Genomic DNA, 17,091 nt, shown 5'->3' with positions numbered 1-17,091 from the left:
TGTGTGTGTGTGTGTGTGTGTGTGTGTGTGTGTGTGTGTGTGTGTGTGTACTTCTGTGCCATCTTATCATATGTGTAGATTCATGGAAACACTATGGTAGTCAAGATACAGGGCAGTTCCTCCCTCTCTCCCCCACCACATCCCTTGGCAAACACCAATCTGTTCTCCGTCTCTAAAATTTAGTCATTTCAAGAATGTTATATAAAATGGCATCATACGGTATGTAACCTTCTGAGACTGGCTTTTTCTTTTCTGCTCAGCATAATTCCCTTTAAATCCATCCAAGTAGTTGAGTGTATCAGTAGTTTGTTCCTTGTCATTGCCTAGTACTACTTCGTGATGTGGGTGTACCACAGTTTCTTTATCCATTCACCTGTTGACGTGTATTTTGGTTGTTTCCAGTTTGGGGCTATTAGGATAAGGTTGTTTGGAATATTCACATACAGGTTTTGGGTGAGCAGATGTTTTTATTTTTCTGGGATAAATGCCCAAGAGTTGGAGTTGCTGAGCTGGCTGGTGTATTGTTTCATAAGAAACTGTCCTGCTGGTTTTCAGAGTGGCTGGACCATTTTTCATACCCACCAGCAACATATGAGTGGTCCCATTTCTAATTCCTTGCCAGCATCTGGTGTTACCTCTATTTTTAATGTTAACCGTTCTGATAGGTGTATAGTGATATCTCATTGTGGTTTTAATTTGCATTTCCCTGATGGCTAATGACATTGAACATCTTTTCATGTGCTTATTTGCCATGTATATATATACTCTTCAGTGAAATGTCTGATGTTGTCTTTTGCCCAAGTTCTAATTGGATTGCTTGTTATTTCACTGGCTAGTTTTGAGAGCTCTTTAGATATTCTAGACATAAGTCCTTTGTCAGATTTGTGGTTTACAGATATTTTCTCCCAGTCTGTAGTTTATCTTTTCATCTTCTTCACAGGGTCTTTTGAAGAGCATACATTTTACATTTTGATGAGGTCCAATTCATCAAGTTTTCCTTTTCTGGGTCATGTTTTTGGTGTTAAGTCTAAGACCTCTTTGCGTAGCCCTAGGTCCTGATGATTTTCTCCTGGTTGTTGTTTTTTTCTAAAAATTTTATAGTTTGTATGTCTTACATTTCAGTCTTTGATCCATTTGAGTTAATTTTTGTATAAAGCGTGAGATTTAAATCAAGGTTCACTGTTTTGCTTGTGGATATCCAATTGCTCCAACACCTTTTGTGAAAAGGAATTTGGCCATATTTATCATGAGCCAAAAGTATGTCCATAGCTTTTTTTCTGTCACTTCCGGGACCTTGTCCTAAGGAAATAATGCAGAAACACGAATAAGCTATAAGATTGGAAGATAAGTCACTGTAACATGTTTTTTAATAAAATTTAAAAATTGGAATTTACCTGAATGCCCAACCATAAGGAATTGGCTAAGTGTGGCACACACATGGAATGATATGCAGTAATTAAAATGTATTTACTCAATAACTTTCACCCATTCAACAAATATTTACTCAGTATCCACTTGTGTTAGTAACGAGGATAATGGGGTGAGCAAATTAGCCACCACCCCTCTCTTCTAGAAGCTTGCAGTCTAGAAGGGAGACTAGAGGAAACATTCCTGCCACTTAGAAAAATACATTTGGTAAACTAAAGGGAAAAACAGGAAGCAAAATTGTACATACAAGGTGATTGAAGCTGTGTTGAAATACATGCATGTGAAAAAGAACAAAGAAATCGTCATTCTTTTTAGGGTGATTAGATCAAGGGCAGTCTTTTTCATCCTCTGTTTTCCATACCTGCCATAGCACCTTCTTTTTATAATAATAACAACGATAAAGGGAAAAGCCTCGATTGAGAAATGGCTTCTTGCCTTGAAAAGGTTAGGAACGTCCACTTGAAGAGGCGGTAGACACACGTACCAAAGGGTACGCAAAAGGCCACCGCGGACAGTTGGGTGTCCCAGCACCCAGCTAAGTCATGCTGGACGATGCAGTCGGTCAACATGCATTGATGGGGTGTCTGCTGGGTGACTGGCATCACATGAGGTACTCAGAATACGTGTTTAAGAGTAGCCAGTCCCTGACCTCTTGGGGCTCTTGCAAGGAGCTCTGATCTCGGTCTTCCTCGTGCCTGTTCAAGGCCTCACACTTTGCAGCTCACGCCTTCCCTCAGGTGCTCCTCTCCACAAAACTGTAAGGTTGTCAGGGAGTGCGTAATGGTCCCCATTTGTCAGACAATGAGGCGCAGAGAGCTTAAGCACTTGGCCAAGGCCACACAGACTGTAAATGGCAGGCAGGGGGCTTGAGACCTGGCCTTCTAACCTCTAAGCACAGTGCTGTTCTCAGAATACCACACCTGCCTCAAGAACAGCTGTGATAACAGTGAACTCAAAGCAAGGAAGCCATCGGCAGCTACCCACAAGGAGAATTTAAATCCTGCGGGTGGAAAGCGTACGTCCCTAGGGCGAGCATGGGCTCCTCTCTGTCCGTGTGCTTGGGGCTTGTTTGGGGGGGGGGCGGGCAAGGCAGTGAGGGGACTGGGATCCAGACACCTGGGCTCACCTCTCCTCCCCCTCCACAGATGGTGAAGGCAATCCAGGTCCTGAGAATCCACCTGCTGGAGCTGGAGAAAGTCAATGAACTCTGCAAGGACTTTTGTAACCGTTACATCACCTGCCTCAAAACCAAGATGCACAGTGATAACCTGCTCAGGAATGACCTCGGGGGGCCCTACTCCCCCAACCAGCCCTCCATAAACCTTCACTCACAGGTAACACACAGGGCTGGGTCCTGTCTCCTAGCCAGGCTCCTAAGCGAGGTGTCAGAATGTCTGAAGGTCCCGTGGAGACCTAGGAAAATGGTTTAGACTGACTGTATCCTTTCACCTCTGATCCACTCCTCCTGCTATTTGCAGGTAGCTCAGCCCCTTTTTCACCCAGAGCTCAGCATACCAGGGTATCAGTATTCCCTAGAAGATGACCAGATCTGAGAGGGACAATGTCCAAAGGGATTCCTGGCTTCCTGGTCCAAGATATCCCAAAAAATGAGCACGAGAGTTAAGGAGATGGAGAGCTTTGCAGGAGGATGAGGCGGGGACGGAGCTGGGAGTGGACCCAGACATCCCAGCCTCGCAGGCTTCTCAAGGGGGCTGGAGCTCGATGAGCTCTCTGTGTTTTGGGAAGGAGAGTGTGGGGAAAGTGGGCCTTCCCTGAATCCTGCCCACCTAATAGGAGACAACAGCTTTTCCCCGATCATTCTCTAGTTGCTCACCCTGCCCTGGCACATCTGTCTCCCTGTGGTCCAGGGCCACTGTGTAAGTCACCTAAAGTCACCCCTCACAAGATTCACCAGCCACCTTCATCCTGGGAACTGGGAACTGTGGAAATGGCAGAGAACGGGCTCTCTCTCCAGGACAGAATATTTTCCCCAAACCTATGAACTAAGAAAACTTCCTGGTGATACCTTCCCAACTCACTGGTGTCTATGTTAAGCCCTAGACTCACCACTTTCTTCTTCTCCCACTGAGCTCTTGAGTCCAGGACAGACACATGGAGGGTCCCCCAGGAGGTTTGAACTAGCCTCTGCCCACGAGACAGTCAGGCTTGGGGATACCAGTAAACCTTCTAAGAATGCTTGGTGAGAGGTGCTGGAAAGAATGCCAAAGAAATGTGGTGCCATTTTTATCCTTAAGTTTTAAGGATCGAGACGTATAATCTATCTCTCTAGGTTGGTGGAGGCAGGGGAAAGGACATGGTGACCCCTAGAAGGCCAGCCATGCCTTGTACATTTTGATAGCAGGAATCACATCGAACCCACCCCAGTGGGGTCTCTGTGGGACTCGATAGTGAGTACTGTATGGGACACGAGGCCGGAAGTTTATTTCCTCTTCCCATTGCTTGAAATCACCAAATCACTTTATTACAGATCTAAACTCAGCCGCCCAGGCTTCTGCTTGCTAATATTCTCTTGAAATAGACTCATTCCTTCAGAGTCTTATTGTACTTTCCCTTATGATCAAAATTAGCAAGAAACTTGCATAAAAGAGGACAATAATTGCTCAACGAGCATCTCGTTTGTAATTTATTAGTTTCTATTATTGTGGGTTACCATGGCGATGCTGCGCAGCCCCGGTGATGGGAGAGATGCAAGATAGGAGCCAAGGAGGCTGTGAGGCCTCACCAAATGGAGATGCACATTTTTATCAGTAATTTTCATGAAAATAATAAGTGAGGAGTTAATGAGATGGAAAGCCATCCTGTGGCTATTGTGAATTTGTTTTAAGTGTTGATCTAATTAGAATGCATCGGTCAGGAAAAGTAATGAGGATTTAGTGCCTCACAGAGATGTAAGGATCATATCAGAAAATTAGCACAAGTCTTTGGAAATAATCAGGTCCTTGGAGAGGCACTGGGTTTCCCCTCCTGGGCCCTCCAACCCCAGCTCGAGCTCTGGCATCGGGGGTGTAACCAGGGCAGTGGGAGAAGAAGGGAGGGCCAGAGGGCTTTGCAGCCACAGTGGCCCCCTCAGGCTTGGGGTCCCCGGGCCGACAACTTTGTGTGCAGAAAGCAGGGTCACTGGAGACGTGGGTTAGCAGAGAAGGATAACGTGGGCTCTGGGTGAGCCAGGCCTGGGAGATGCTATCTGCAAAAATCAGTCCTCCTGGGGAATCCCTGCATTCAGTGCCTCTGAGCTTAGAGGAAAGAGGAAGGAACTTTGATCCCTGTCACTGTAAGCCTCACATCTGTGCCTGACAGTGAAGCTGGCCCTGGGCTGACCACTGCAGAGAGACGTCTGATCCGCTTAGAAAGAGGAGCTCAGACAATCAGACAAAAACAAAGACACCAAGAAAGAGAGGAGAAGACACTTAGCGAGGTGGTCCCATTTGCTGCTTCTCAGATTTGTCCCTTCATTTCCTCTCACTGGCCCCACCTACTTGTTCAGGCTTCACTGGGTAAATAAGGTAATTACACACGAGCTGCTGTCATAGCTTCCTAACCTGCTCTTCTGTCTTCTCTGGCTACCTCGAAGCCCTCCCCCCGCCCCCCCCACACGCATACACACACATACACACACATACACACACACACACACATACATACACACACACACACACACACGCACATTCACATATGCACACCTCAGCCTTCTGCTGCTACTTTATCTTCTGAAGCTCTATTCAAGCCATTCTCCTGCTTGAAAACCCCAATTGCCCCCCAGAGTTTTCACATCCTTTCACTTGACATTTGATGCCCTCGTAGGTCACTATTTTTCCACGCCTGTATGTTTGGGTGATGACGGCACATCTCTGCAGGACCAAACCCAGCCTCTTCCCCAACGGCAATAATAAGGCTGCTCTCTCCATGGAGGCCTCCCTGACACCCCACCCCAAAGCATGGGCTTTTCTTCCTCTCAACTAACTCCTGGGCACAGTGGGCCATTTATATGGTAAATATCCCATGTGACTTCACGTTTTCCTCTCCTGGTGAATGATAGGCAGCCAGTAAATATCTGTTGAAAGAAGTAATATGATGAGAAATATAGAGAGAAATCAAGGGAGGCAACAGGAAGGCAAAGGAGGAAAGGAGAAGTAGGGAGAAAGACAAAGGGAAAGAAAGACAAATATCAATGGTCACGTTTGCGAGGGAGGTACGGAGAGGCTGAAGAACTAGAGGAAAAGAACAACAAAGACAAAGAGACACAGACCAAGGAAGAGGAGAGTGAGGCTGAAGACAGGCAGAGGCAGAAAGGAGTTGGAAAGAGAGATGGCGGCAGTCGTGGGGGGAGGGGGAGGGGGTGGGGGGTCAGTGCAGCGTCCCAGGTGTGTGTCCGGGAGGTGAGCAGGATGTGCCCCACGCTGCCCCGTCCACATCCCCAGGTCAGGCTCCCATCTCTGCCTCGCCAAGGTGGGCACGGGCTGGCCTGGGCCTTCCCAGGAAGGAGAGACCCTCGGGGCCAAGAGACTCAGTGCAGGAGGCAGGCCTGACTGGGGCCCGGCCGTGGGAGCCAGCTCGGCAGAGGAGAGAGGAGGAGCGTGTGTGTGTGCGTGTGCGTGTGTGTGTGTGTCTGTGCACACATTCGTCATGGTGCGACCTTAATCCCCCCAGCCTGAAATAGCCGCGCCGAGCGCCAGCCTGGCCTGGGGAGGGGTGTCTCCCCTCTGGAACACGATCCTCAGGATCAACATTCCAGCCGCCTGCCAGCTTTGTTGCAAACTGCTGGCTCATGGTTTTGCCTGTGTGCTGATCACTCAGCCTTGTGTTGCAGAGTGGGAGATGTTTTTTTATTCAAATTGGTCCCCCTCTCTCAGATGCCATACTGTGTCCCCATCCAGCTCTGTGAGGTCGGGGCATACTCTCGGCTTGGCCTTCCGTTTCTATGTGTGAGCTTTCTCCTAGGGGATGGAAGGGGGTTTGGAGCGGGGGAGACTGCTTTCAGCAAGCAGGAAAGCTAAACCGGGGTTTCCAAGGACTTGGGCCACAGCCTGTCCTTTCCCCTCTGGAGGAGGCCACCCTGCCCTGCCTGCACCTAATGACACCCAGGATTCTTACTCGGCAGAACCCAGGCTTCCTGTGGGGGCAGATCCTCAGTGAAGAAGCCCTTCCTTGATGGCACCAAATAAACCATTCCATTGGAGAGACCCTCATGCCTGCCCCCCTCAAGCATTAGTTTGACCTGAAATCCATCCCTCTTTCCCCGTGGAGATTAAACCTCAGCTCTGTTCCAGTGCAAATCAGGCGGAGCCACAGTTCTCATTCATTTGCCGAGCATTTAGGGGAAGCTTACTGTATGCACCCTGGGAGAACACAGGGAATTGTCCATGATGAGTACCCAATCTCAGTGGGAGGGAGCTTGAGTCACACCCAAGGATCTAGATAAATTATGTGAGCACAGAGTGCTCAGGGGCAAGGGGACCCTGAGGAAGGGCAGGAAGGCAGCTGCCGGAAGGGGTCTGGATTGAGCAAAGCATGTGTATGGCCTGAGGTTGCCCAGTCACCACTCAGCATCCTTCTTCCTCCCCGGGGAAAGCCCAGTCCCCAGCCTACATGCCCTCATGGCCAGGGTCTGTTCCTGCCCAGAGACAGGATGAGCAAACCTCTGTAAGGATCAGATAGGCCAGCAGGAGGACTTTCAAATCCTATTGTGACTGGAGAAGCTGTAGATTCACTGGCCTTGGGCGGACTTCCTAGAGGAGGGGGCATTTCAGGCAAGCTTGAGGGAGTGGAGGGCGGTTAGCAGACTACCTGGGAGCTCTCAGTGTGAATGTTCCCAGGATAGAGAGAAGTCTGGAGACGGTAAGGAACAGAGAGAGCCTTTCACAGTCCCTGCAGAGAAGGGGCCGGGGTATGGGGGAAACATCACTCACTCACGCCACATGCATCTGTTCAAGCACCTACTGAGCTTGCTGGGTTCCAAGGGCATGAAAACCACTGTGACACAATCTCTAACTGCGAATGTAATGATGGAGTATCTTGCAGCCAAATTTGTGGGATGTTATGCTTTGAGTCTGATCACCACAGCCAATTGCCAAAGACTTTAAAGGCAGTGGAGAATGTAGGCAATGGGGTAAGGATTAGAGACGCGTTGGAGACAAATGAGCCGACTGGCCACCTTTTGAGCTGCTCAGGGAAGAACTGGCAGAGAAAGGGGAGAACGTCCACGTTTATTAAGCTCCCTGGTCCCAAGCACTCTGTGTACCAGGTGCTTGACATAGATTATCTTGCTTATGCCTCACAGCCAGCCTGCAAGGTGCACATTATTTTCTCCATTTTACACCCAAGGAAAGGGAAACTCAGAGCAGTTAAGCCGCTGGTTCAAGGTCACACACCTACTAAGCCGCAGAGTCAGGGATGAGTCTATTTTCATTTACTAGATCCTTTGACTTCTTCTGTGACACGTAGGAAGGAGAACCAAGCGTCCTGGGCCCTGGGTGGGGAGGCATGACCCTATCTAGCTGTAGATCAGGGATTCAGAGACCAGCGAGTAAGAAACCAATGGCTGGGAAGCAAGAGTTTGGATTTGCTAATAGATTGAAAGTAGGGAAGGGAGAGGCCACAGAGTAAGCATGGTTCTGAGATTCTGGGCTCAGCCAACCAGATGTAACTCTGCAGCTGTGCTACTCTCCAGAAAAATAGGAAGGGAACTAATCAGTACATCCTCACCTGGGGAAGGGGAAACTTACCTGTTGACCCACAGAGTTTGCATTTTCAACATTAGCTGGAGGCCAAGGGGGTGGGAAGCCAGCACCTCAGCCCAGCCCCTGGAAGTTCTGCCCCGTGGCCGAGCTGGGGGTGGTGACCCACCCTGCAAGGTCACTGCTGAGATGAAAAGGGGACACCCCCAGACCCAAGTGACAGGAAGCTGGGTTCCGGGAGTTCCACTGCCTTTCTCCTCTATGGGCGTTAAGGCTGTCCCTTCTGGGTTCCTAGCCCCCCGGCCTCCGCTCAGGGGCCAGGACCCCAAGGGGGCGGCCCTGCCAGGCTCAGAAGCCTGAGCGGCTCCCTCTTTCTGAGGGAATGTTCCTTAAGAGCAGAAGCAGCTACTGTTCCCTTGAGACGAAAGCTCCCGACTGGAGTGGAACAGGAATGGGATTGGGTGGCTTGTTTACATGCGATTGGCTTCCCCGGGTTTGGGAACCCAGCTTTTCCCAGCCTGAGACAGCACGCTGGCTCTGCCAGAACTAGAGGGATGCGGCCAAGAACACGGTGTCTGGGGACAGTGGCAATGTCCCTGCCCCCCAAAGGCACACGCTCACCCCGTTCCAGGCTGAAGCCCATTCAGGCCACCCATCTACTGAGCATCTATCCTGCACCCAGCGCTGTGCTAGGCAGTTTGGGGGAATTCAAAGAAAGACCCCTCTTTCCCTGAAAAACCCTGCAACCAAGCAGGGGGAGGTGACACGCGCATGAGAGAGAACCCTTGTGCTGCCTGCCCAGCATATCAGGCTGACAGGGAGCCTTAAAGGGAGTCAAGAGGATGGGCCGAGGGCTTGCCCGGGTGGGTCAAGACAAGCTCTCCAGCAGACCAGCTCCCCACCCCCAGTCTAGGCAAGCTAGCAACAAACCCGTCCTCCTGGGAGGCTTGGGAGGCTTTAGGGAGGATGGTCTGGGCTGGTGGATCAGCAGAGACCCCTAGTGGCCTGGGGGGGGATGGCAGACAGCCGGGGCGCCCACTCCCGCTGCCCCCCACTCCCTCCACCCACTCACAATACATCCCAGGGAATGGCGTTGGTTTTTCTAAAATCCCCAACCGGAAGGGCCTTCGCAAGGTCATCCAGTTCACTCCCCTGTTTCACAGGCATCCTAGTACAATAAAAATTACAGCTATTTCAAAATAACTTAAAGGAAAACTTTTCTAATCAGTCCTTTCCTTCACTCCTTCATTTCTTCTTACCATCGTGGTTTCTTCCAGGAGTTTCTTCCTTGAGTGGAAATTAAGTCTTCCCACGCAGCATAAGCCCTTTCGCTATTAACAGTGAAGAAAGATGGCTCGAGGGGCTGACACAGCTCCTCCTGGGCTGACATCAGACCATCGTGTCAGAGTTCACAGTCAATGCCAGTTCATTTGTTCCCGGCCGTCTCCACCCTCCGCTTCCAAAAGTAATTGCAGAGCCTTTCACTTTTTCTTAGTAAGGGCTTCCTTTTGAACAAGTCATCTTTTTTTGTTCCAAAAATGAAATGTGGAGTAAAGCTCACCCAGTGACCACTGTGGTTCAAAAAGAATGACTGATGGCCCCAGGACGCGAGGGCCTGGAAGCTGGCTCACGGGTGGCGTCCAGGAGTGCAAGCTCTCAGCCATCCTAAAGCTGCTCCCCTACCTCGCTGTGCCCCTCCCGAGAGGCTCTTGGCCTCTCTGTGTCTCTGGGAAACAGCACACAAGGAGCAACAGTGGGATGAGGTCTGTGGAGGCCAGCTCGTTGACTTCCATCTGACTTCTTGGTCACCTGGTCCATGCCCTAAAAGACGTCACTGCTGGGGAACTCTAAGTTTTCAGCCTTTTGGCCCATTTCCTACTAGAAAGTAAGAGACTGATGCTCCCCAGCCCGATGGAACGGCTCCACCAGAAGAGCCAGGAAAGTGCCCATGATTCCCAGCCTTCCGGCAGTTTCCAGAGGCTTGCGGACACCACTCTCATGCTCCTGATCACGGCAAAGAATTCCTGGCCTGGATAACCAGCTTTCAGCCCCCGGTTCCTGGACAACTCAAGCAGGGATGTGAGTCTCCGGATGTTGAAATGTCACTGAAACTACCAAATGTGCTTCTAGCCTCTTCATGAGGCCAAGGAGCCTGGCAGGAAACAGCTCTGTGTGGGTCTAGGCAGAGCACCATCTACCCGGTTTGGAGTCTGTTGAGACCCAGGAGGAAGCTGTCGAGAAGATAATAACACTGTGTGCTTAGCCAACATCTTCTCCCCAGGGGGCTCCCACTGCCGCTGTAGTAGATCCTTCTTCAGAAAAGACCGGTACACAGTCTCCAGAGACGCAGCCCCATTGTCTCCGTAGAGGCAAGGTTCTAGCGGGCTGGAAACTAAGGCGTGACCAGAGATAGTTGCAAAGTCAAGTCTCGGAGCTTGTCTGGGACAGAGACCGCAGCTTCGACTTCTGGGGCTTGGCCTTGGCCCAGGAACACCAAAGGCAGGGAGGCAGGAACGAAGGGGCATGTGTCAAGGTGTGACCACCACTGCTAGGCGTGCAGCCCCGGATGAACCTCTGCTGTTGCTAAGTAAGGAACCCACGAGGCCCTACGTGTCTAGGACAGGTTTTAAACCCTGGTTGTGCCATTCCCTAGTGGCGCGACTTTAGCCAAGGGAAGTGGGAAATGATTTATTGGGTGCCTAAATGTGCCGGACACTGTGCTTACCGTGGAGCCTGGCTGTCTCACTCCAAAGCTCATCTCTCCATGGGAGCATCGGTGCTACACTTGCAGCCAGAAGACCTGGGTTCGAGGCAGAGCCATGTGACTCAAGAAGGTCACTTCCATTCTCTGGACCTCAATTCCCCTTCAGGCAAATAGAAGAATCTCTCCTCTGCTGACCCCATAGGTGGTGGTGAGATTAAAATGAAATAGCACAGTGAAAGAATGCTCTCTGATATTCAGTGTGTATGATAAATAGGTAGTTTTCAGACCCATCTGATCTTTGGGACCATGTGAGGGAGGTTTTTAAAAAACACAGATTGCTGATGGTCTAATTCAATGGTCCTAAGAATCTGTGTCTTAAAAAACACCCCAGTGGGGACTTCCCTGGTGGTCCAGTGGTAAAGAATCCGCTTTACAATGCAGGGGACACGGGTTCAATCCCTGGGCAGGGAACTAAGATCCCACGTGCCTCGGGGCAACTAAGCCCGTACGCCATAAGTATTGAGCTCACGCGCCTCAACTAGAGAGCCCACGTGCCACAAACTACAGAGCCCACACGCCCTGGAGCCCGCACTCCACAACTAGAGAGAAGCCACCACAGCGAAGAGCTCGCGCGCTGCAACGAAAGATCCCGCATGCATCAACTAAGACCCGATGTAGCCAATAATAAATAAAAACAAAACAAAAAAACACCCCAGTTCTCAGGCAGGTTTGTGAAACAGCTCATATTTACAAATGTAAGAGATGAATATCATTTCCCCAGACCTCAGGGATGCCAAGTTTTCATTTCCTCTCTTTGTCCCAGCTAAGATGGGGCCAGCCCAGGCCCTGCCCACGGTCTCTACCCATGAAGTTCTCCGTCCCATTCCTTTACTAATGTAACCTGGCCTCTTAGCACCTCCCAGCAAAGACCCAGAGTAGGAGGAGAGGGTAGGAAAGAGAAGGGTCTGAGCCAACGTGTAAATTGCCTTTAGTTACCTAAACTGGGGAAGCTGGCATGGAGGCTAGCCAAGCCACAAGTCTGAGAGCCAGCCAGAGTTTGAATAAGCCGGTGATAGCTCACCCTTTTGCCTCTGCTAGTAAAAATGTGTTGGTTGAAACCCAAGGCATACATCTTATATTTATTTTACTGGCTTTGCCTGTGTTTTTCTAACCTTGCTGGATATTTTTTCCGAGGGGCAGGGGGTGGGGTTGGAGGAGAAAGTCTGGGACAACTTTTTACGTTTGAAATTCCCAAATATCCTTATTCAATGACGAGCACTGTGGCATGGGTGATTGCGAACCAGAGGTTGTTGAAAAGTCACTGCCATTAGTTTTAGGGTGAGTGGCATGGAGTGGATACCCCACCCCCCATTAAATTTACCTTCCACGTTTGCCTCAGCCTCACGTCATCTCAGTATTGCTTTACACCCTGGGAGAATGGTTGGCTGGGAGTTTGGGATGAGGGGAGCTCAAGCTTGGAGCAGACTCACAGCTGAAGAGTCAGGCTTTGAGGATTCCTGGGTGTTAGCACCGAGCCAGACACATCTTATAAGTGAGGAGACTGAGGCATGAGGTGCTCATTCCCAATCCACCTTCATTCCTTGGGTGCCCACGCTGTCTCCGTACTTCCAGGTTTGGGCTGTTTTTAATCTGCTCACTTGCCTTCAACAGCTATTGAACCGCTGTGATTCCAGGAGCACCTTGCAGCCCAGTTCTTGGCACAGGGTGTGGGTCCAGTGTTTGTGGAGGACAGAGGACTGTGTTCTAGCCCTGTTGCTGCTACCCAGCTGGGGGACCGTGGGCAAGTCGCTTGGATGTCTAAGCCTCCGTTCCTTATTTGTACCTCAGGGAGCTGAAATACTCAGATTGTAAGGGCCCTTCCAGTCTCTAGGCTTCTGCAGGTCAGACTCAGCGTCACCCCGGAGCTGTACAAATGAGAAGGCCAAGAATTCTGCTCAAAGAATAAACCTTGCTGGTGGGGTGGCCCTCACAGATCCCAGAAAGGAAAAGTTGAGGCAGGAGCCGCTCCCTCCGTTCCCCAAGGTCACAGCCGCAGAGGTGAGCCGAGTATGGGAGCGAGGCCTCCTCCCAGGAGCCAGATGGGAGCCCCCCCCCACCCCACCCCGGCATGGAGGAGGGGAAGCCAGGCTCCCGCCCCGCTGTTGTGTATTTATAGCCCTGGGCCGGACAGTACAGGAGGGTAGAAAAGGCAGCTCGGAGGAGATGCCAAGGGGGGTTAAGCAGCTGAATCGAATGAGACGTGTAAGTCAGTACCGACTGCCTCTTTCTGTGAGAGGCTTGGCCAGCTTCCCGGGTGCCAGGGTCTGGGAGGTGATGCGCCCTAGCTGTCCCCTGGCCTTTGATGCTTCTCCTTTGTCTGTCGCTCCCTGTGTGCCGTCACTGGCTCCAGGTTTCCTCCAAGCACACGTTTCTCCTCACTCCACACTCTAGACCTTCCTGCAGCCGAAGGCCCAAGCTCCTCTGGTCCTAAAACCAAAGCTAGGAAGCCAGGGGCCTCCTTTTCCCCCTATTTCCTTGGCCGTTTTCCTGCCTAATTCCTTCCAGCTGGCCTTTTGGGCAGGTTACCCGGTTCAAGCCCTGTTTTTACACGTGGGCCCGTGGTCGGGGGCACCAGAGGCTGGGCGCTAAGCGACCCTGGTGGGTCTTCTCGGGCTCTGGGCACTACACCTCATTTGTGCCTGCCTTGCTTTCTCCAGATGAAGCCTGGAGACCCCGACCTCTCACACCCAATTCCTTCCTCACAAACCCTCCCGAGCAGAGCAGAGCGCCCGGCCGCCAAGCAGGGAGGCCTTGCTGCCCTTCTTGGAGACCCACGCCGAGCCTCCCTGCTGTCCCTCTGCATCAAGTCTAAGCGATCCTAGCCCAGCTCTTACGTGGCAATGATGAGGGTACCGGGGGGGGGGGGGGGGGGGGGGGTGGGGGAATGGTTTTCTTAGCTGCTTTGCATTGTCTGGGGGAAACGGGCAGGCAGTGACAGTGTGGGGCGGAGGGGACCTTCGTGGTGGGCTCTGTGTTGGGGGCCTGAGGGAGAGGAAGCAGCCGATGGAATGTGCCCGAGGCTGGCTGAGGGGAGGCTCACGTGAGATTCCTGGAAGACAGGTTATGAAGGGGCCAGGCGGCTATTTTTTTATTATTTAGCAAATATTTTAGTAGCCGTGATGTGTCAGGCCCTAAACTACGTGCTAAGGATACAAAGAGAATATGTCGGAGGCCACTTTGTGTTGATCTTGGTGTAATAAGTGCTGCGGTACAGGTACGGAGAAGCGAGGCCCTGGGGTGGGGGTGGGGCACCTGGAGACAATTGAGTGCGAAGGATGTGCAGGTGAAGCCCTGGCCTGGGGTTGGAATCACCTGGGGAGCTTTCAACACCCGCCCCTCCCCCACCCCATCCCCGCGCCGAAAGCCCTGGCCACACCCCTGACCAATTAAATTAGAATCGCCGGGGGTGGAACCTAGGTACGGATACCGGAACTTGCAAAGTGAAGCCAAGGTGCGGACCACTGGTTTCTGGGATAATTTATGTCTCAGGTTTGCAGGGGAATAGAATGGCTAAATGCATGACTATTGTTGGTTGGGTTTTTTCAGATTGAGCCTTCTTCACACTTTCTAGGGAGCCATGAGAATTGCTTTCTGGATTTGGGTCTGGGAGGAGCAGGAAAAGGGAGGAGGCAAGGCAGGAAGGGGGAGGGGAGAGGAGAAATTTGGGGCTGTGGCATCTAAGCTCTTAGTGGCATTGTCACAAACCACGCCTCCCTTACTGCCAGGACCTCCTGCAGAATTCCCCCAGTTCCATGTCCGGAGTCTCCAATAACCCCCAGGGGACTGTGGTCCCAGCCTCAGCGCTCCAGCAGGGCAACATCGCCATGACAGCTGTCAACTCACAAGTGGTGTCAGGTGTGTGCAGCGGATTGTGGGGAACACCCCTGGGAGGAGGCCGGGTGGCCCTGAGGGAATTCCAGGGTTGGGGGCAGGGCACTGAACGAAACGTCCTAGGAAATGGGAGAGGCGCCCCCTGCCGAGGGAGGGGCTTCCAGCTGCGTTTCTTGACTAAAGTGTTCTGTAAGCTTATAGATGGTTAGCAAGACCTGATGATGGTGGTTTGGAACAAATTTGGGTCAAAGTCTCATAAGCCCGTCAGAGACCCTTCCGCCAAACACACAGAGAGACTCTATTCTCTGGACCCATCCCCGTCCCACCCCTCCTCCACAGGGGCTGAATGCCTCCAGAGTAGAGGGTGTTTACACGTGAGTGCCAAGGGCATTGGGAACCCTGCTTGCCCTCACTCCTACCCACCCCTATGGCAGGGGACTCCAAAAGTGGTTGTCTCCTCAGGTGGAGCCTTATACCAGCCGGTTACCATGGTAACCTCCCAGGGTCAGGTGGTCACCCAAGCAATCCCCCAGGGAGCCATCCAGATCCAGAACACACAGGTGAGTGTGTGTGTGCAGTGTAGGTGTGTGCGTATGTGCATGGGTTTGGGGGAGGGCAACCGTAACGCTTTACTGCCTGCTAGGCACTTTATACCAGTAACTCCTTACATCCTCATTAGTCCTCTAAGGAGTATCATTACCCCCACTTGACAGAAAAGAAGGTGGGTGTTGGAAAGGTTTTATCAACTGGGATTTTGCTGCCTCTCGGGGTTACATCGAGGGATCCTGCACTTCCTATTCCTGGTCTACACTCCGAGCCACTCTGTAGCTCAGTGGGGTAGAGCGTACACAAGGGGGCCAGGGTGGGAGTGAGAAGATCTGAAGTCAGAGGCCCGAGATCTGACATTAACTCTGCCATCTCGGATGAGTCACCTAACCTCTCTGAGCCTCTGAGTTTTTATCCATAGACGAGGGATTGACACCAGCTGCACACTAGCCCCACCAGCCTACAGAGCTGATGCGAGGGCTGACCACGGTAATGGATAGGAAAGCGCTGTGCAGACTCTAATGTACCCCAGGAATGCTAATAACTATTGGATGGTTTACGGCCAATCTCTCTCTCCTGTGCCCTTTGCATGACCCCTGTTTCCTCTGTCTCCTCTCTCATCCCCTTCTCCTCCCTCTTCGCCGTCTTCCCTTCTCCCATCCTCTGAGAGGCCGGCGCTGGGGGACAGGAAAGGTAACCTCCCCCGGGCCCTCAGAATGAGTTGGGAAAGGGGATTGGCAGCAAGAGGCTGCTGTCTCTATGGCAACAGGTCCCTAGCCGCTGGCCCGCCAGGCTGCTGATGCTGATTTTTTCTCCACGTGCCCTGAAGGTTAACCTTGACCTCACCTCCCTCCTGGAAAATGAGGATAAGAAGTCCAAGAACAAACGAGGAGTCTTGCCCAAGCATGCCACCAATATAATGCGTTCTTGGCTCTTCCAGCATCTCATGGTGAGTGTGTGTGTGTGTGTTGGGGTGTGGAGTTGCAGCGTGGGGTATGAATAAGCCCTGGGGCACCAGACCATCATCCCTAGATCTGCAGAGGGCGTGGCCTCAAAGAGAGGCCCTCTGATAGGGATACCATCTTCCAGAGGCCAGGGCAGAGGGGGACTTAAATGGGACCTACACCTGGGGGTTCCAGTGCTTGCGGCTGCTGCCTCAAAAAAGTGTGACATCGATGAGGGAATGGGGACAGACACGTTCTGGAGAGAACGCAGTCCTGGGCTAGTGGACAGGGTGGTTTCAGGGACAGGGTGAGATTCCGTGGGAGCCGGGGCTGCGCTTACTGGTTCAGAACCTCCTCCCGCGGTCAGCCATGCTCACCCCTGCCCTCTCCCGTGGAAGAAAATGCTGATTCTCCATCAGGACTCTTCTGCTTCCCGAGTCCTCAGTGCGGGGGGAAGCAGAGGGTGTGCGTCCATTTCCCTCTGATCAGGACAGCCAGAGGAGGCACATACTGGGGAGCCGTGGCTGAGCTCACCCCCCGGAGGAGCCACCCAGGCAGAAATCCTGGCCTCACGTAACCAGCCGAGCTCAGAAACGCAGAGCAGTTGCGTTCATAGCCTCTTTCGTAAAATGACGACACAGCCTCAGATTTAAGTATAATGTTTCTAAAGCACCTGCCCTGTGCACCTACCATGACGGTAGTTGTGTTTGTGTGCAGTGTAAGTTCCAGCAGACAGGCCTTGACTATCAGAAGTGACTTTAACACTATTATCACTAGCAAGCTGCTAGTGTCATTCAGGGCTGGAGCAATAAAGAAAGCCAGGGACTCTGGGCTGAGTGTGTGTGTGTGTGTGTGTGTGTGTGTGTGTGTGTGTGTGTGTGTG

The 17,091-nt window shown here is 51.8% G+C and overlaps 1 protein-coding gene across 6 annotated transcripts in view; it reads left to right on the top strand.

Annotated features, from left to right (window-relative positions):
- The window catches only part of PKNOX2 (PBX/knotted 1 homeobox 2), a 258,304-nt gene that overhangs the window by 223,479 nt on the left and 17,734 nt on the right, over positions 1 to 17,091 (top strand). For all 6 annotated transcript variants that reach the window (XR_003791451.1, XM_029208079.1, XM_029208078.1 and 3 more), the window contains 4 exons: positions 2,574 to 2,762; positions 14,613 to 14,742; positions 15,181 to 15,278; positions 16,094 to 16,213. Coding sequence is in view for 5 of the 6 variants with exons in the window: in XM_029208079.1 (XP_029063912.1) it covers positions 2,574 to 2,762; positions 14,613 to 14,742; positions 15,181 to 15,278; positions 16,094 to 16,213 (537 nt within the window). In the remaining variant the exon portion in view is untranslated. The remainder of the gene's footprint in view (positions 1 to 2,573; positions 2,763 to 14,612; positions 14,743 to 15,180; positions 15,279 to 16,093; positions 16,214 to 17,091) is intronic.

The sequence above is a fragment of the Monodon monoceros genome, unplaced genomic scaffold (genome assembly GCF_005190385.1).
Source record: "Monodon monoceros isolate NGI ecotype Baffin Bay Population unplaced genomic scaffold, NGI_Narwhal_1 Super_Scaffold_7, whole genome shotgun sequence".
NCBI lineage: Eukaryota > Metazoa > Chordata > Mammalia > Artiodactyla > Monodontidae > Monodon > Monodon monoceros.
Note: the sequence above shows the minus strand (reverse complement) of the source record. Positions and strands in the feature narration are given on the sequence as shown.